At 34.7% G+C, this 19,331-nt stretch overlaps 1 protein-coding gene across 16 annotated transcripts in view; it reads right to left on the reverse strand.

The window, feature by feature from the left end:
• The window catches only part of NOL4 (nucleolar protein 4), a 524,626-nt gene that overhangs the window by 167,556 nt on the left and 337,739 nt on the right, over window positions 1-19,331 (reverse strand). For all 16 annotated transcript variants that reach the window (XM_077900412.1, XM_077900413.1, XM_077900408.1 and 13 more), the window contains one exon: window positions 18,306-18,589. In XM_077900412.1, coding sequence (XP_077756538.1) covers window positions 18,306-18,589 — 284 coding nt within the window. The remainder of the gene's footprint in view (window positions 1-18,305; window positions 18,590-19,331) is intronic.

Here is a 19,331-nt window from a genome sequence, read left to right on the forward strand (position 1 = left end):
CCTGGAGGAAGTCCGATGCAGGACTTGATCCTAGATCCCGGATCATGCCCTGAGCTGAAGGCAGACACTCAACAACTGAGCCATCAAAGTGTCCCTCACCAATGTCTCATAGTTTTACAATGTATACATCTTTCACCTCTATGGTTAAATATAGTCGTGAATATCTTATTGTTTTTGATGCTATTGTAAAAGGGATTGTTTTATTTTTTATTTTTAATTATTTTGTTATTGGTGTATAGAAATGCAATCATTTAACTATACAGACTTTGTGTCTTCATCTTTATTGAATTCACTGATAGCTTCTAATGGTTTTTTGGTAGAGTGTTTAGCATTCCTCTATCTAAGATCACATCATCTGTAAACAAAGACAAGTTTACTTCTTCAGATTTGGATGCCACTACTCTTCTAACTTATGCTTGGGATACATCTTTTTAATTGATCATTTTTCCTACGAGCCTGGGCAAAATGTATCTCCAAACCAAACACAGTCACTACCAAGTATTTTCAACTCAAACAAAAAATGAAATCTATTTTCCATTCCTAGGATAAAGATCATTCAATTATCATATTCACTGGAACATCTCTCAGCCAGGAAATGTAAATTAGGTAGTTAAGAAATAGTTTTGGAGACATGATTAGGCATTTGGTATTTAATCTGACTGTCCATGAATAATGCAATTTTTAAATATAATATGGCCCCCATAGTCAACCTGCTCAACAGTTGGCCAATTGCTGAAGGAGCAAGAAACCAGGCAAAAGTGCCTATCAAATACAACCAGCTCTTTGGTAATTACTGTAGATTAATTCAATTCCAGAATTTATTTAAATCATATATTTTGCCTTGATCTCAACACTGTGTTGGGTACTTAGGTTTCAACTATGAACAAAACATTATACATATTTGCCCACTAGACATTTATATTATAGTTACCATGGAGTAAAGACATTGAAGATACTGATTTTTATACTAATCCTTTTTTCCCATCACTATTTCTTTATTTTCCATTAATCTCTGGCAAAATTTTTGTTGAATATGTCAGTTCTTCTCTGTCTTGATAAGAGAATATACAGAGAGATTTGTTATCATAATTAGATCAAAATCTGAGAGTCCCCAGAACACTCCAGATCTGGCATGATATCCAAATTAGATTATAGAATCCCAAGGGGTTAAAATTCAAGACAATGTGAGCAAATGACAATGTGTGTTCCTTTTTGGGGAAAGATAACATCTATATCATTCTCAGTGCCCGGAAGCTCTGCTGCAGACATGACGGGATGCTAATTTCTATTTTTTCTACTCAGGAATAGTGACAACGCTGTCATAACAAAGAATTTCTTAAAATTCAACAATGACTTTGAGACAGAATGTGATTTGATACTGAATTCATTTCCTAAAAGAAACTATAAACCTGAAATAAAACATATAGCTAAAATACAATATAAAGAGTTTAAATTCTCAAATGTGAGGTCCTTACAGAAAAAATAATAATAAACTAAATTTTAAGGAAAAAGATATATTTTTATATTTTATAAATTAGAACAAGAATGTGGGTAGGTCAGGAATGTCAGCACAAATAAGGATTATTTTAGCTCAGTTATTCCTAATTATAAGAAAGATGGTTCAGAAGTTAATCATTTTTAGTATAGTAGAGTACACTTTAATATGACTTTTTTTTTAACTTGAATTCTTCCTAAACATACCTTGAGAGGATTAGTGTTTCCAAGCACTACTTTAGCACTGAAGATAACTAAATTCTCTAATCTCTGACTATAAATTCTTTTTACCAGAGAATCCCAAACTACTTAATTGCCCTCATCTTTTTTTTTTTCTTCTCATACTTATATTAGCTAAGAACAACATACACTTTACCATCTTCCAGCCAATCTAACTGATTCAATTAATACTTGTTAGAAATTGCAGTAAGTGATGGATGTTATATATACTTCTTCTTTGGTTCAACGTAAGAGAGAAAATATGAAACTTATATTCAGAACCTAATGTAAATGGCATAGAACTATATACCAGTTCTAAGAGACAAAAGAAAGTCATTATCAGCAGGGAAGACTTCATATACCTAAACCCCTTTGTAGGTGGTAATGGATGCACCCCAGGTCAAATAAGTGTGCTTGGGGAGGAATGGAGGGCTGGAATTGGGTAGGATAAGGAAAGCAGACAGAGTGAATATTCTGGGTAAAGGAAGTGCATGTTCAAATACAGAACTTCTAAAGGGGTACAACTCAGGTTTCATCATAGGGAGTATTAAGCACTAATGCTGAAATTTAGATGTAATATTTAAGTATTGCAGTAGGAGCAGCAGAGCGCTATGGGATGTGGGACTAGGAGAAGCAAGTATCCCCCAAAAGAGTATCAAAACAGCTTTGTGGGGGGACAGTGACATCTACACAGAGACCTACTTCAGTGATGGGCACTACCATCCACCCAGGTCCCCACGCTAGAAACTAGGTCACCAAAATAACTTGCTTAGATCATTTCAAAGGTATTTGAGATGATCTTGATTCCACCTTGGTTCATCCAGTTTCAGACTCCATAATCTAAGATAGCCTAAAAATAAAAATCTTGGCCCAATTCATGACTTCTATAGTGATAGCATCCAAATTCATAAACATAATTTACAAAGACTTTTGAGATGTGGATCTCTTTACTTTTCCAGATGCGGTTTTGACACTATGCCCCCTCAGACTCCAAAATCCTGCCATACCGAAGTTCTTTTAATTCCTCAAACATACCATGCACTGCCTTCCTCCAAGTTTTGTCTTTGCCTGGAACCAGTCCTTCAGCACAGTTCCTACTTAGATATTATTTCTTCTGCAAAGGAGGTCCTGACTCCCCAAATCCCAATCAATGTCTCTCCTAGTGCTCCTATTTCAGCATGTCCTCCTAACCAGACCCAACCAGCCTCTGAGAAACAGGGACCATCTCTGTCTTCTTTACTCTTTTATTTCTATCTGCCAACATAAAACTTGGCTCATTTAACAATAAATGTTAAACGATGGATAAAATGTAAAACACTTAACATAAAATATGTAATATTAAATATAAGCTCCAACATAAGCATTAAATAAGAACTTCCAATACAAACATTAAATAGTAAATTAAATCCCCATTTACTTTCTCACTCATTAAAAGTTACCATGTGACTTGGGAACATTGTAGATTAATGAAATTTTCATTAAGAAGTCACTCTCACTTTACTAAAGTTAATGTTGAAAATGGTCATGCTTTATATTTAAATTTAAAACCTGGAATCAGTCCTTCCCAATACAGACATCCTTTAATTATATTTATCAAATCTGTATGAAATATTATAGGAGCAAACGTTATCCCTATTTTTCAAAAAGAGGAGTGCCAAGAAAACTCTGTCATACTCATTGTGTTCCTGCATAATAATATTTTTGAAGGAGGTGAAGAAATAATTATATTTTACATTTTGCTTTTGGTATTTTTGAAATCTACCTAATCTGTGAACTTCTTATGAACAAGTATTAAAATAAAGGATTCAGAACGTAAAGACTGCTAACTCTGGGAAACGAACTAGGGGTGGTAGAAGGGGAGGAGGGCGGGGGGTGGGAGTGAATGGGTGACGGGCACTGGGGGTTATTCTGTATGTTAGTAAATTGAACACCAATAAAAAATTTAAAAAAGAAATCATGGAGTGGTACAAATACCCATGAAAAAAAAAAAATAAAAAATAAAATAAAATAAAATAAAATAAAATAAAATAAAATAAAATAAAGGATTATCTTTTGGTTTGTATTGATGTTTTCCAATGTTCCAAAACTTTCATGCAAGTATGAAGTCCAGTGCATATTTTTATTATTGCATGTGTCTTATTTTAGGCAGTTAATGTATTTATGTAACTGCTTCACTCAATGGACTGGGATTTTTATTTTTATTATTTTTTAAGATTTTATTTATTTATTCATGAGAGACACAGATAAGAGAGAGGCAGAGACACAGACACACAGATAGAGGAGAAGCAGGCCCCATGCAGGAAGCCCGACACGGGACTCGATCTCAGGACTCCCGGATCACACTCTGGCCCAAAGGCAGGTGCCAAGCCGCTGAGCCACCCAGGGATCCCCCTGGACTGAGATTTTTAGAACAGACTACCCTTGATTCATCCCTGCATCCTTAGAGCCCAGCATGATACCACACAAATAGATCCTCAGTACATGCTTGTTCAACAGACGAAATGAAGTTTACTTTATCAATTTTGCAAGACTAGACTTTTACCATCTCAAACACCTTAGTAAATTTGAAGAGCCTACTATTTGGCCTTCTAAAATGCAAGTGGAATTACGTCTTCCTCCTGCTGAAAAATCCTTCTCATTCCCTTAAGATAAAATCCAAACCTTTCAGCCAAATCATAAATTCCTTCATGATCTGGCTCCTGCCTCATCCCCTCTCCTGCCTCTCCTTGGGTCCACAGCACACTCCACCACCCATCATTCTCATACACATTATGCACTCATCCTATTCTTTATATGACTGGTTGCTTACCATTTCCTTAACTTTCTGCATTGTTTCATTCATTTACATTCACAACACAAAACATGATAGATACTTTCATTTTGTACTGAGTCCACATTAAACATTTTACAGCTTTTTTTCCCTTTGATTCTCATTGCATTTACCAAATGCCTAACCTTTACTTCAGGACTTGGCACATAGTAAATAGCAAATATATGTTGATGCCTAAATGAGGAATCCTTAGTAATAAAGATAACTCCCTCACTTCTTGGGTAAGTAAATTTAGTTAGAGAGATTAAGTAATTTGTCTGAGCCCACATAGGTTAGTCAATTGCAGAGATTTAAATCATCTTTCTTCCCTTTTCTGGCTGGAAACTATTTTTCCTTTAAGACCCAAGTAGAGTGGGATATTTTCAGGAAAAAAAAAAAAAAAAAAAGATCTTTTCTGATTCCCCCAAACTTTCATTTCCACCACTCGACTCAATAAAATGAGTCATTCTCTCAGACACGTGTTTTATTTACTATCCTAAGTGACTGCACTTAGGACTGTCACATTGTAATGTGTTTAATGTCTCCCTTCTTTTCTTGAAGCCCCTGAAGCACCAGCCTCTGTCTTTTTCATTTCTTCATTCCCAGGGCTCCATATGTAACTGGTGTCCAAAATTATTTGCTAAATTCAGTTGAAAAATCAGTGTTAAGACACTGTGTTAAAATATTAATTTAAACTTCTATTTCACTTTCATAACACTATTACTCTAACCACATACAGTTTTAAAAAGCATACAAGTCCAACAAAACCTTTTACTATACAAGCCTTTTTCTGAGGAAACCATATATTGACTCACGCCTCAGTTCTTTGAGATCTGCCTTTGTTCTCATCACTCCACTGAAACGGCCTTCTAGATGGTCTCCAGGGACATCCAAGTCAAAGCCTTCTTTCACTTTTTCTTCTCCTCCACTGCTGAAATGACCCATCACCTCTCTTTCTTGTACTCCAGAAGTGGATGTGCCAGGTTTTTTGTTTTCCAGCTCTTTGTCAGTTTCATGTCTATCCCTTCTGTTTTCTCTTCTTTCATCCATAGAGAAAGGCTCAGGTTTGTTGGCTGGTCACTTCCTGTCTGGCTTCCCGTTGACACAGCAGATGACTCCTACTTCTTTCCTCCCGGTTTTTCTACTATCTATTGGCCTCACATTTCTACCTGTCATCCAGTCATAGCTAACTGACCTTCTTAGAGCACCTAAAACCCCGTAAGTTCAAAACAAACTTGACACTGCCCCTACTCTGGGAAGGGTCCTTGTACTTCTCCCGTGGAAGGGTTCTCTGTACCTCCTATCTCTAGCATCCTCAAACCATTCTATGAAGTACTGAGACATCCATCCTCCTGCCCAAGATCACTCTCACTGTACTGCTCTCATGCTCATGTCTTTCCATGGTTCCCCACGCTAAGAGATACAAACCAAATAGCATATTAAGATTGGCTCTGGAAAATATCCCCCCTGACTTGCTTTTATGCACCCTTGAGTCATCCAAATTCATGGTTATTTGCTTCCAGGTCATTTTGGCGCCTTCCTGCTTTTGTGACCTAACTCTTCTCACCTCCTCAAACTTCTCTTATCACAACTATCCTTATTCTTTGAGTTCATACAGTCTTTCCTCTCTGAAATCTTCTTCAGTTGCTTGCTTTGTGTTTTCACAGAACATTTTTGCACATAATAATAAACATTCATATATTTTTACCTTTTGTTTTCATTTACATAGTAGCTCTTTCAGAAACAATTTTGTAGCACCCACAATCTCTGGTATGGCACCCTGCCTATACAGGAACTGAGGAGTATTTGATGATTTACCAAATACTATTAGTTAGGTTTCCCCAAACTAATACCTCTTTTGTTATTTCAATACTCTAGAGGCATCTCTGATGAGAAGGCTAACATCAGGAATAATATCCCGCTTAATAAAAACATAGAAATAAGTATCACTGGTTAATTTTGGTCTTTAAAATTTGTCATAAGCAGGGAAAAGGATAAATAGGGAGAGCACAGAGAATATTTAAAAGTAATGAAAACTGTCTGTGTGATAGTATAATGATGGGTATATGTCCTTGTACATTTGTCCAAACCCATAGAATGTACAACACCAAGAGTGAACCCTAAGGTAAACTGTGGACTTTAGGTGATTATGATATATCAATATGTTCATCAATTTTAACAAATCTACTACTCCAGTAAGGATGTTAATGGGAGAGGCTATGCATGTATGGGAGCAAGGGGAATATGGGGAGTCTGTATGTTTCTCTTTATTTTTCTGTGGACCTAAAACTACTCTAAAAAATTAAGTTTTAAAGAGTTTTGTCTGAAACATCAAAGTGAAACTAATTTAAAAACCAATCAGTTCTCTTTACATTTAGTGTGAACGTTTGAGAATAACAACACAAGACCTCATAAACTTCCAAATATCTCCTTTACCAGCATTCAATGATGCTATCCTCAATAATCACCGTATTAGAAATTCAATTTATTTGAGTCATTATTTTTTGTTAGTTGAAATATATTTGATATTGTGTAAATTGTGTAAATTTGTGTATAACATGTTAATTTTATACACTCATATATAGTTATATAATTGGCATTATAGCAATAATTAGCACTTCTATCATACCACATAATTGTCATTTCTTTTTGGTTATGGCATTAATTAAGATCAAGTCTCAAAGTTTGATTATTATAATACGATACTGTTGTCCATATTCACTTACTGTGCATTAGATCTCTAACTAATTTACTATTTGTCGTAAATTTGTCTCCTTTTTTTTAAAGATTTTATTTATTTATTCATAGAGACACACAGAGAGAGAGGCAGAGACACAGGTAGAGGGAGAAGCAGGCACCATGCAGAGAGAGCCTGACTTGGGACTCGATCCAGGGTCTCCAGGATCACGCCCTGGGCTGCAGGCGGCGTTAAACCGCTGCACCACCTGGGCTGCCCGTAAATTTGTCTCCTAAAACAACATCTGTCCTGTTTTCCTACCCCCCGTTCCCCCTGGGAAACACCATCTTACTCTGTTTTTACAAGTTTGGCTTTTTTTTTATATATATAGATTCCACATATAAGTGATATCACAGTATTTGTCTTTCTCTGACTTATCTGACTTAGCATAATGTCCTCAAAGTCCATCCATGTTGTTGCAAATAGCATGATGTCCTTCTTTTTAATGGCTGTATAATATTCATATATATGTAAAATAAATAAAACATAATTAATATATAGAAGATATGAGATATGTATATATCTTTTTGATATCCTGTTTTCACTTCTTTTAGATATATACATAGAAGTGGAATTCCTGGATCATACAGCAGATCTATTTTTTTAATTTTTGGAAACCCACCCCATATTGTTTTCCATAGTGGCTGAACCAATTTACATTCCTTTAAGATTGTACAAGGGTTTCCCTTCCTCCACATCCTCTCCAATACTTATCTTCTTTAGTTTTCTTGATGATTGGCATTCTAACAGGTGTAAGATATCTCAATGTGGTTTTGATTTCCATTTTCCTGATGATAAGTGCTTTTGAGCATCTTTTAATGTCCTTTTGGCCATTTGGATGACTTCTTTGGAAAAAAATGTCTATTTAGTTCCTCTGCTCCTTTTTAAATGTTTTTTTAAACTGAGCTTTTATTCATGCTTCATGTATTTTGCATATTAACCCTTTATCTGATATATGGTTTACAAAATTTTGTACCATTCTTAGGTTGCTTTTTCATTTTGATTGTTTCCTTTGCTGTACAGAAGCTTTTAAATTTAATGTAACCTCATTTGTTTTTTTTATTTTGTTGCTTGTTTTTGGTGTCTTATTCAATTGAGTCACTATTTTTGATGAAATATAATGAGAATCCATGGCCCAGAGAAATAAGATCATATACATATTGCCTGGAACAGGACATACTCACATTTCAGATTAAGGTCAGAGTCAACTACATAGTGGGAAGTTTGGAGAAGCTAGGTGGCAATGTGAGCAAGTATTGGTATAGGAAAGTGGGTAGGATAAGATTAATAGGATGTATTTCCACATCACTGCATCATTTTTGCTCAACAAACATTTTGTAAGGAGCAAGTTTTATGCATGTAAATCACTTTAGGTGTGACCAAACAATCCACCACTCATACAACTTACCATCCTGACTCCTTGTCCTTATTCCTCATGGATCTTTCTCCTTAGAAGTTCAGAAAAGAAAAGACTTTTTTTCCTGGCTGAGTTAATCAAGATAGATACTATAAAGGCAGTGAAATTTGAATTGGACAGATTCCAACAGGGTCAGGTAGATTTTAACAAGCAGAAATTGCAAGGTATCCTAGGATCTATTTCCATGAGTATCTATTATATATACACAGAAATAGGTCTTAGAATAAATGCCTATAAAATACCTCTGGGAATGTATTACATATTCCAGATGCCTGGAAAATAGGTGTAACTAAAAGAAAATAAGGAAGGAAGAAGGGGTTAAAGGGAGAAATAAAATATAGTAGTATTTACTAGATAATATAAAGTAAAATGCTGCTCCAAATTGCCAATCTCAGTAAGTACTTGTAGGCTATAAAAAAATGGATATTCAACTTTCCAAATAAATATTTATGAGATTTAGCTAAGCCCCAAACTCTGGAGCTAGTAATAACCATCACAGAAATTCCATTTATTATGTGCTTATATAAACAATGCATATAGCCTTATTTAATTGTCACAATTGCCTAAAGGTCAAGTATTACTATCCCTACTAATGAAATATCCTGGCTTAAAAGGTAAAGACTTGCTCCAAGTCACAGAGTTGATCAGTGTGGCTTTCTGATAAGGGAAACTATGAGCCATAAAACAGCAGCTGGGGGAGTCTCAGCACCAAGTTAGTTTTGCTACTCACTTTCAGGCCCTATCCCATGATCTCTACTCAAATTGTATCGTTGAAATGTGGGCAAAATGATTGGGGGCTTAAATCCAAATTCTAGAAACTCTTAGTGTAACCATATTTGTGATGTCATTGGGTCTTAGTTATCCCATCTGTAACACTGGGAATAATAACAAAGCCTAATTCCATTGGGTTATATGAGGATTACATGAGTTAGTTTTTAGAATAGTGCCTGGCAGATGGGAAGAACTCAATAATGTCATCTTTCATTATTATTATTCCTTGGGATGAAAAGTTTATGACTTTTTACTACTTAATTCTTTTCTTCAAACTCTCATTCATATTATTCTCTTGATTCCAAATAACCCCAAGATCTTTATTTCAAAAAAAGTTTTTATAAATCATACTAATAACAAAGTTATAGATAATTGCTTTCAGGAATGTACTTCAAGACATCAAATATTTAACATTAATGAAAACAATATAACTTTATTATATTGAGACAAATTAGAATGTATTACTCCTGGTCTCTGGTATTTCTTCTTTTATTCTTTCCCCAAATTTGGGTAAATATCAAGGTGTTTTCAATGAGTCCTGGTAATACCAACTATTTTGAGACATGTATGAGTTACTTCTGGGTATATTAATTATGATTTTCTCTCTTAGATTTCCTCTATCATTCTTAAGATATCCACAGACCAAATGATATTTTTAAACATTTTATCTTATTCCAAATGACAGAATACAAACATAAGACAGGCAAGTATACGTATGTAGGCAAAATAAAATTTAAAAACCACTCCAAAACCAAAAAAAAAGAAAGAAAGAAAATACAAAAGTATATAAAATACAACACTATTTCTTTTGAGCTATTGATTAGCCATTCAATAAAGACAAAGATAATAATTGTTCAGTTTTCTTTATTTTGTATTTTGGCCAAACTTATAACGTATTACTCTAACCAGAATACTTATCAATACATAGCACTGAAGGCTGGAGGATCATTTGAGATTTTGCAGTGAACCAATTGAACTCATATGTTTAAAAGGGAATTCAAAATGTATATTTTGCTGTATATAGATAATTAAAATCTAACTTCACTTTGCACATTTCAGGGTATAAATTTTAGAAGCCCTTTGTCTTCTCCATTCTCCTGATATAGTAAATGTGAAGTGAGCAAATATAGACTGTATCATGCATAGTAGGCACTCACAAATGTTGACTTTACCCTTTCCTTCTTATAGTAACATATCAAGAATATAAGCATATGCAGGTGGTAACCATGACAGCATCATGATTCAGAAGGACACTGATCTGGGTGTTAAGAGTCACTTGAATAGGTCTTAATTTCTTCATCTGTAAAACGAAGCCGTTTTTAAAACTATATTATTCCACAGAGTAGTTAATTTAACAGTCCCTGAACAAGGCACATATTTTTTTGCTAAAGCATTATACACATTTAAATTTAGGTTGCAAATATGATAGACACTACAAAAAAATCATTTGATACTATATCCTTCTTATATATCTTTTGATTAAAAAAAGATCTAAAGACAGAAGGAAAAAAATATGTCCAATAATGAGCATAACTGAAGTTCACATAACTCATAAGTATGAAATATAAAACATATACACATTCTCTCCATATATCTATATATAATACATATGTAAATATATGTGTATGCATGTAAAATACATGAAGATGTCATTTTAAATTGGTAGTTAACAAAATGTAAGTCTAAAATTTACCTTAGGGCTTTTTAAGGACCCACTCTAATTCAACCACTCATTTATTTACATTTATGCACATAAGCAGTAAATGGATACATTCTTAGTTTTCCAACAGAGGCACTAGTATATTATTTTTATGTAAAATATCTCATAGAAGAGAGCAGAACAAATATCTGTATAATAAACACCACTGCAAATATGTGCCATTTATCAAGGAACTATTCACTAATTGTTTTATTTATTTATTTATTTATTTATTTTAGATTTCTTCTTCTTCTTTTTTTTTTTTTGGAGATTTTATTTATTTATTCATGAAAGACACAGAGAGAGAAAGGCAGAGACCACAGGCAGAGGGAGAAGCAGGCTCCATGCAAGGAGCCCGACCTGGGACTTGATTCCAGGTCTCCAGGATCACGTCCTGAGCCAAAGGCAGCACTAAACCACTGAGCCACCCGGGCAGCCCCACTAATTGTTTTAAATATCTGCCTGTCTGGATAGTTTGCTCATCATAGTCACCATATGGTACATAGAAATAACTAGTCCTACACAACATCAACCATTGTGTGGGTACAGTGAAAACTACATGAGCTGCAGAGTCAGAAGACCTGTGTTCAATACCAGGCCCTAACACTTAACTAAGTGTATAATTAATGTGTATAATTAATATTAGTTAAACAGCTTAGCATCCATTAGATTTTATGCACTTATGTTTAAAAAAGACTTGCTCTCCTACCAGATGGAGTTGGTTTGAGTTATGAACATGAAAGCATACACAAGTGTTTGTCACTGTTAGAGTTGACATAACATCCTAATATCAGAAATGATATACCCTTTATCTTCTGGCTCTAAGTTTCTTTCACACTCTCCATCCCTTAACTAATCAAACTCCCCTTTCTGTCCATTTAATATTCTAAATATTTCTTAATTCTTTGCCCTTTCCATCCCTACCACTACCTCATGAAGGCAAGACCTCATGCTGTTAGTAGCTTCCTGTCTTTTTATGCCACTTAAAGCCATCTTGTAACAAAGACAAAGATGCCACAATGACCCTAAAACACAATCTGACCATGCTATTTTCCTATCCTACATCCTAAGCAAGCCTGTCAAATAGAGTAAAGTTCAAGCTTTGAACTTTAGCCAAAACATAGCCTACCCTAGTCTGACACCCCTGAACAACCATTCCAGACTTACCTCTCACTACTTCAAACCTCAACATTTCTAGGCCTTAATTGAATGCTGTGTTCTTTGAGGATTTCCTATTCCCTTTCACCAAGTGTCTATCTCCTATTTAACCATTAGTAGGCCTAGAAGGCACATTCACATACAAATTAATTTCTGTATTATAACACACTTATTTTCTTATGTGTCTATCTTTCTGGTCAAATGAGTTCTTAATGACAGAGACTTTTTTTAATTTTTAATTTTTTATTTTTTTAGCACTCAGGACAGTGCCTAGCACAGTGTGCACATTCATTGAATATATCTATTGTTTCTACCCTAAAGAAGATCCATGCCCAAATCTTTAACATCAAGAAGTTAGATATTGAAAATCACCAAATTAAAACAATAATGAGCTGAAATATCCACAGAAGACCAAGATAATATTTTTCCAAAAGTAAATCTATGGCTCTTATGTTTTAAAAGGCAATCTCATTACACCTAAATATTACAGAGATATTTAGAAAAATGTGCTGCTTCCATTCATCATGTCTAAATAAAATTACATAGCAATTCTTAATGGTAATTAGGATAAGTATTTTATAAACTTTAATTTGAATATCAATACCCATTTGGTAAGAATTTAAAGGAAAGATTCACTGAAAAAAATGTCTCATGGACCACTTTGGGGAAAAATATTTTAATAAAGTGAAGATTGAAGGGTCTTGGGAACTGAGCCAAAAACCAAACCAAATATGCAGTAACCACAGTGACACATTAACCCTCAAACAATAATCACCCTCCTACCACAGTTATTGCTTGAAACATCAGTCTTTTGGGAGACTGATTCAGAATATTTTACCATATTTAAGTATAATGCAGCTAGGTCACAGATACTAAAAGAGAAACAAAAAATCAATGATATTGTTTTAAGTTATATATTTCCCTCTGTTAGATTTCATTTTACTTTAATTCTCACTTAATAATTTTAAACATGTTTATATCCAAATTTTTGTCTTCTTAGCCTTTCTTTTTCCATATAACTTGTTTCTTATTGTTTGCTCATGAGTCTCATTTTCTGAGCTTTTAGACAACATTACTACTTCCTTCTGATTTCTAATGTTACTATTTGTCCTCTAAAAATGTGGCCATCTGCTAGCAGAAAATAAATATCACCTAAACTCTTTCAATGCAATATATTTATTTTTTAGATTGGTTAATGTGATTCACTGGTTTACTGAGTGAATTTGCATAATAATAAGCAATTGGTAAATGGCATAGTCCAGCTCAGCTATTCTTTTTAAGCATTTCTAGTCACTGTTCAGGTTTTTAAGTGCTTTATAATTATTTTTGTTTTATATGACTCAGTACAATTGTAAAATAGATTATATCAAACTCACAGAAATCTAAGTTTTTCAAAGATATTATATAGTTAAGCTTTTTTACTCCAAGTTATGACAGAGGCTAGACTGAAAAATACTGGAAGAGAAATTGGTAGTGTCACTTTACAAATTTGTAAAGAAGTGTTTATTTCTAAGGATTACAAAAGGTAATGCTAACTAGACAGGTGAGTGCTAAACCTTTAGTGCGAAGTTCACCTGATAAGCTTCAGGTAGAGCAAATATTGATCCAAAGCCAGGAACCCAAGAGCTCTCTGCATACAAATTCACATTGCAAGAAGAATCCCTAAAACAAAATTCCAGACACAGTCTCCTTCACAATTAAAATGATTCAACTTTCCCATTCAGCCTCTATAACTGTCTTCAGTCTACTTTCCCACTATTTCTGCTCTTTCTTCTGCCACATGTTTTAACTCCAACTCTTAGCATTAACTCTTTTAACCATCGTCCAGGTTGAGACCTGGGGCATTTCACCTAAGGATTACTCCATTTAACTACATATCAATTTTGAAATGCCCCACACTTTAGCTTCTAAAACATCTCCTATCTGCTTGCCTTCATTTCCTCCTTTTCTTTTCTTTTTTTTTTCCCCCTCTACAAACTCCTATTTATGCCACTTGTTCTTGATGGGCTGATATTCTTCTGTAGAATGATATATTTTGACTCTCTTGTCTCTTTAGTCTATGCTCTTCTGAGGTGATTTCAGCAACCACAACAGCTTTAAGCTGCACTTCTAAATCTTTCACATTTCTTTCTCCAGTCTGGACATTTCTTCTGAGCTGACACATATGTCCCCAATGTCTATCAAATATATCCAATAGATACTGCATAGGCACAGTAAACCTTATGTATCACAAAACTACTTCTTCAAATGTTTCTCACCTGAATCTTGGGAAATGGAGTCATCATTCACCTAGGCAATCAAGCCAATAAGGCTAGATTTATTCTAGAATGTTCTCTGCTTACGACATTCGATAAACCTTTATTTCTTCAAAATTATTCAAGAAGCTACTATGTACCCAATATTAAGCGAGATGCTGGACATACCTCAGTAAACAAGGTAGACATGATTCTTATAGTAGAATTTACATCCTAATGGGAGGTAGAAAGAGGCTCTTCATACTGTAGTGTATGTGAAAAACATTCCCAGGAGTTTCGCAATATAAAATCTATGGAGCTATATATATTCCACAAATAAAATATCAAAAGAACAAAAGCCATCTGTTCTGTTTGTTGTTGTTGTATTCCTGCATTATTGTCTCCCTAGATTGCCATTATAGCTCTCTAACCAGTTTTCTGCCTTTTTTTTATATTTCCTAGTCCCTATCCTATTTATCTGTCCTGAGGTAGCCAGGATAATATTTCTAAAATTCCAACCTGATTACAACCTTATCATACTAAACTTACCTATGGGATACAATCCAAAGTCCTTGAACTGACCCATGACACCTTTATTGATGGAATCTCTTTATACTCCATTTCTCCACATGTATTCTCTGCTGTGGCCATGTGAAGCTCCTTGCAAATCTCCATGCCAAGTGTGCTCTCTCATGCCTCTATGCCTTCAAACATGCTCTACCATATATAATCCTCTCTGTCTGAATAACTTCTACTTACACTTCACATTCATTCTGGCATTAATCTCTGCATAAAGTCAACCTTAAGATCATTATAGCCCCAAAGGTGCTCTACCTTTCTTTTCTCATTTCACCCTGCCTTTGCCCATCATATCACTTATGGAATCACATTATAATCCTGGGTTTGCCTCTCTCTCCTGCTAGATTTTAAGCTTTTGAGGGTCTGGGACCCTAGTTTGCTCGTTTCCATGTTTTTGCTTCCTACAACAGTGCCTTACATGGAGGAGTCCCTCAGTCAATATTTAGTGAATTAAATTAATTGGTGGCTAACGGTCTATGTTGCATAATGATATCGGGTTCTTCCCCAAATACCACGCTATGAAGTCCCACCCAGCTCCAAATAGACAATGATTCTCTAACTCATCTCCTCTGTGCATCCCAGGCCCTTTACAGTGACCAACAAGAGACTCCTGATAAAAGAGTAATCTTACATTTCCTTCAAAATTCAAGACTCACTTCCTCTAGGAAGCCCTCCTTATTTTTTCAGTAGAAATATTTTCTTACTTTGAACTCCCAAGGTTTTAATACAGGAATGGATATTTGCCTATACTTTTACTAAGAAACTTTTCTATATATATGGACCCCTTTTTACCAAAATTATTTACCAAAGATCTTATGAATAAAGAAAGACTCCTCTCTTTGCAGAGTCTCTGCTACGTACTACTTTAGTACAAGTATGACAGGTACTTAATATATCCTTTTATCCCTGAAGGAATGAATAAAGAATCCCTCTGGATTCTGCTCCCAATGTGCTCCATAACTGTTCTCACAGACTCAACTATTTTCTTTTTTTTAAGATTTTATTTATTTATTCATGAGAGACACAGGCATACCGAGAAACCAGGGTCCCTGTGGGGAGCTTGATATAGAACTCAATCCCAGGACCCCAGGGAAATCATGTGCCCTGAGCTGAAGGCAGATGCTCAACCACTGAGCCACCCAGGCGTCCCTCAACTATTTTCTATCTTTATCTTCTTTGATAGATCAGCATTGTCCATCAGAGCTGACCACTCTCTTTCTTAAAAGGTAGACTATGCTTAGCTTCCATACACTTTATCCTTCTGATCTTTCTTCTATATCTCTGGCTACTCCTCAGTGGGTTCTGGGAACTCTTCTTCCTTTACCAAACTATTAAACTTTTGTTTCTCCAGGGATGTCTCTTCCCCAGGTCCATTTCTCATCTTGCTCCTCACAAAATTGCCCAAACAATCTGTACTTTTTGCAACTTTATTTTAAGAGAGTAGAAAAGTAACTTCACTCTTTAAAACGTGCAACAGTGTTTCCAACAAGCATAGTTCTATCATTATAATAAGGGGATAAAGAAGAGTAAACTATTGAATAATTTTAGAAAAATACTCAACAAACACATGGCATAAAAAGGACATTTATAAAGACCAGATGGAAAATGTAGATGGTCAGAACACTTTAAGGTATTTTGTTCTATAAAAATGTAACCTTGATTCAGATCATGTTACTGAATACAAAATCATTTGCGTTTGTGTGATTTGGCTTTAAACCACTGGAGACCGTATTTGCACATTTACCCCAGCAAAAGTTGTAGCAGAGTCCCTCAGGCAGTAGTGCTTAAGTGCATGATGAGGTCAGTGACTTGCTTAAGAGGATAAAGCAACATGCCCTCAGGCAAGCAAGAGGATTTAAATAGAGCCAATTTAGGAAGTACAGTGCCTCAGCAAATTCAGAAATTAATTCAAATTAAGCCATTTTGCTTTAAAATCTATGTCAAAAGATCAGTTCTTCAATTCTAGTTTAGAAGAAGTGGAGGGGGAGGGAAGGGAGTCAAAATGTATATTCCATAAAACTACTGCGTTCAAAGTATGCATTCAAAAATTACAAAACAAAAATCACCAGCATGTATTATTTCAAACTGATAGAAATGTGAAGTCAATTTTTAAATAAATTAATCAAGACAAACTGATGGTTACCAGAGGGGAGATGAGTGGGGGGATGGGGATTAAATAGGTGATGGGGATTAAGTAGTGCACCTGTGATAAGCACAGGGTGATGTATGGAAGTGTTGAATCACTATATTGTACACCTGAAGCTAATATTATGCTGCACGTTAACTAAAATTTAAATAAAAACAAACAAAAAAAGAACTGGCAGTACTTCTAAAAATGGGTATGAAGAAAGAGATAAAAACAGAAGGACTAAAAAAATAAGAAGAAAAAATAATAAATCAATTGGGAATGGGGAGGATTGTAATTTATTCTAATATAAAGAATCTAGAAAATTAGATATGTCTGAAACATGTTTCCGTTTTCATTTGTATAATTCAGTTTGTGATAAATTACTTGTTCCAATAGTTATTTAATCTGCAGGCTTCATCTAGAACACTGACACATCTCCCAGGTATGGGGAATAAATTACTGATTGAAGTCCCTGGGTCTCTAAAGCAAACTTGAGAGTCTAATTGAAACTTTATTACTGTGTACACCTATTAGTCTAGTAGAAACTATATAGTTATCTTTTTAGAGTCCATAATTGTGTTCTGAGAGCTAAATTTTCACATCTGAGATCAACAAACTCCCAGAGACAGATCCATAAGAAGATTATATGAAGGAGAAACATTAAATCAAGTGATTTCCTGTATAAAAACACATCAATGTGATGGGCATTAAGGAGGACACATGATGTGATGAGCACTGGGTGTTATATGCAACTGATAAATTCTTGAACTCAACATCTGAAACTAATGATGTAATATGTTGGCTGATTGAATTTGGATAAAAAAAAAAAAAAACACCAACAGCTTTGTCTGAAACACTCTCCATTTTGTTCACTGTTATTCCTGAAAATTATTGCTTATATGGACACAGGATACCTATGGTTATAAACTTCTTGGTAAGATATTATTGGGATTTGCTTAAAATATTTTTAGCAAAAATAATCATCTCTCATATAAATATGTTTCTCTTTATGACCTTCATGACGAACATAGAAATGCTGAGAACTGTAATGTGACCTTACCTTGCTTCCATTTTCTCTCGCTTCTCGTTCCATCTTGAGGTCAGAAATTAGAAGATTCTTATATTTGTTTTTTCCATTACTGCTGTGGTCATCTATTCTGTATTCCGAAGTCAGCTGTGCTGAGAGGGGACTGTCGCTCAGGTTCAGTGGCTGCTCATCCTGTTCCAGTCTAGTTTTGCTGTCACCATTGGAGTCTCCTATCTCCCTGCTGTGTGTTCCCCCTGAAGCAATCGAATTGTGCCCCAGAGTCTCATTGCCATTAAAGCTCTCTGCAGCAGAATCATCTGTTGGAAAGAATATTTTGATTTTAATTAATGTGCCATTCAGCTTCTACTTCAACTGACATTTACTGAGCTCCTAATATGTGCCTGGCATTGTGGTAATTTTACATATCCTGTGTAGTCTATCCTCACAAATAAACTTTTGAAGCAGCCACTGTTATCTACAATCTAGTAGGCATGTTTAGGCACAAGAAGTGGAGTAAAATAAAAAAGAAAAGAAAAATAGGGAAAACAATTCAATCTCAAATGTAATCTCAAAGGAAAGCAAATTTAACAAAGAAAACTTGATCATTATTTTACAAATAGTTTTTGTTTTTCTAGTGAGAATATCCAGATTTGGTGAAAATTCTCTGATAAAAGCATCATCTATCCTGCTAGTGGGGTAGATGCTGGTTCAAGCTTTATGAGTGTTTAACTCGTATTCAAAATATTAAAAGTGCTCATAACCTTTGCTCCAGTCATTAAACTTTTGGGGCTTCTAAGCCTAAAGAGTATAATCATTGTGTGCATTTCTGTGCAGGTAAAAAGGCCCTTATACCAGTGTTCTTTACAATAGCAAATACTCAAAAGTGATAGAAATTACCAAATATAAAAAATTGACTGAATATATGTTGGAATGATTAGAATATGGGAAATATTGAATATTTTCCATTAATATTAATGGGAAACATGAAGTGTTAAATGGAAAAGGCTAGCTACAAAAATGGTCAAAATGATCCCAATTTTCTAAAAAGAAAACACATAA

The sequence above is a fragment of the Canis aureus genome, chromosome 6, assembly GCF_053574225.1.
Source record: "Canis aureus isolate CA01 chromosome 6, VMU_Caureus_v.1.0, whole genome shotgun sequence".
In the NCBI taxonomy this organism is placed as follows: Eukaryota; Metazoa; Chordata; class Mammalia; order Carnivora; family Canidae; genus Canis; species Canis aureus.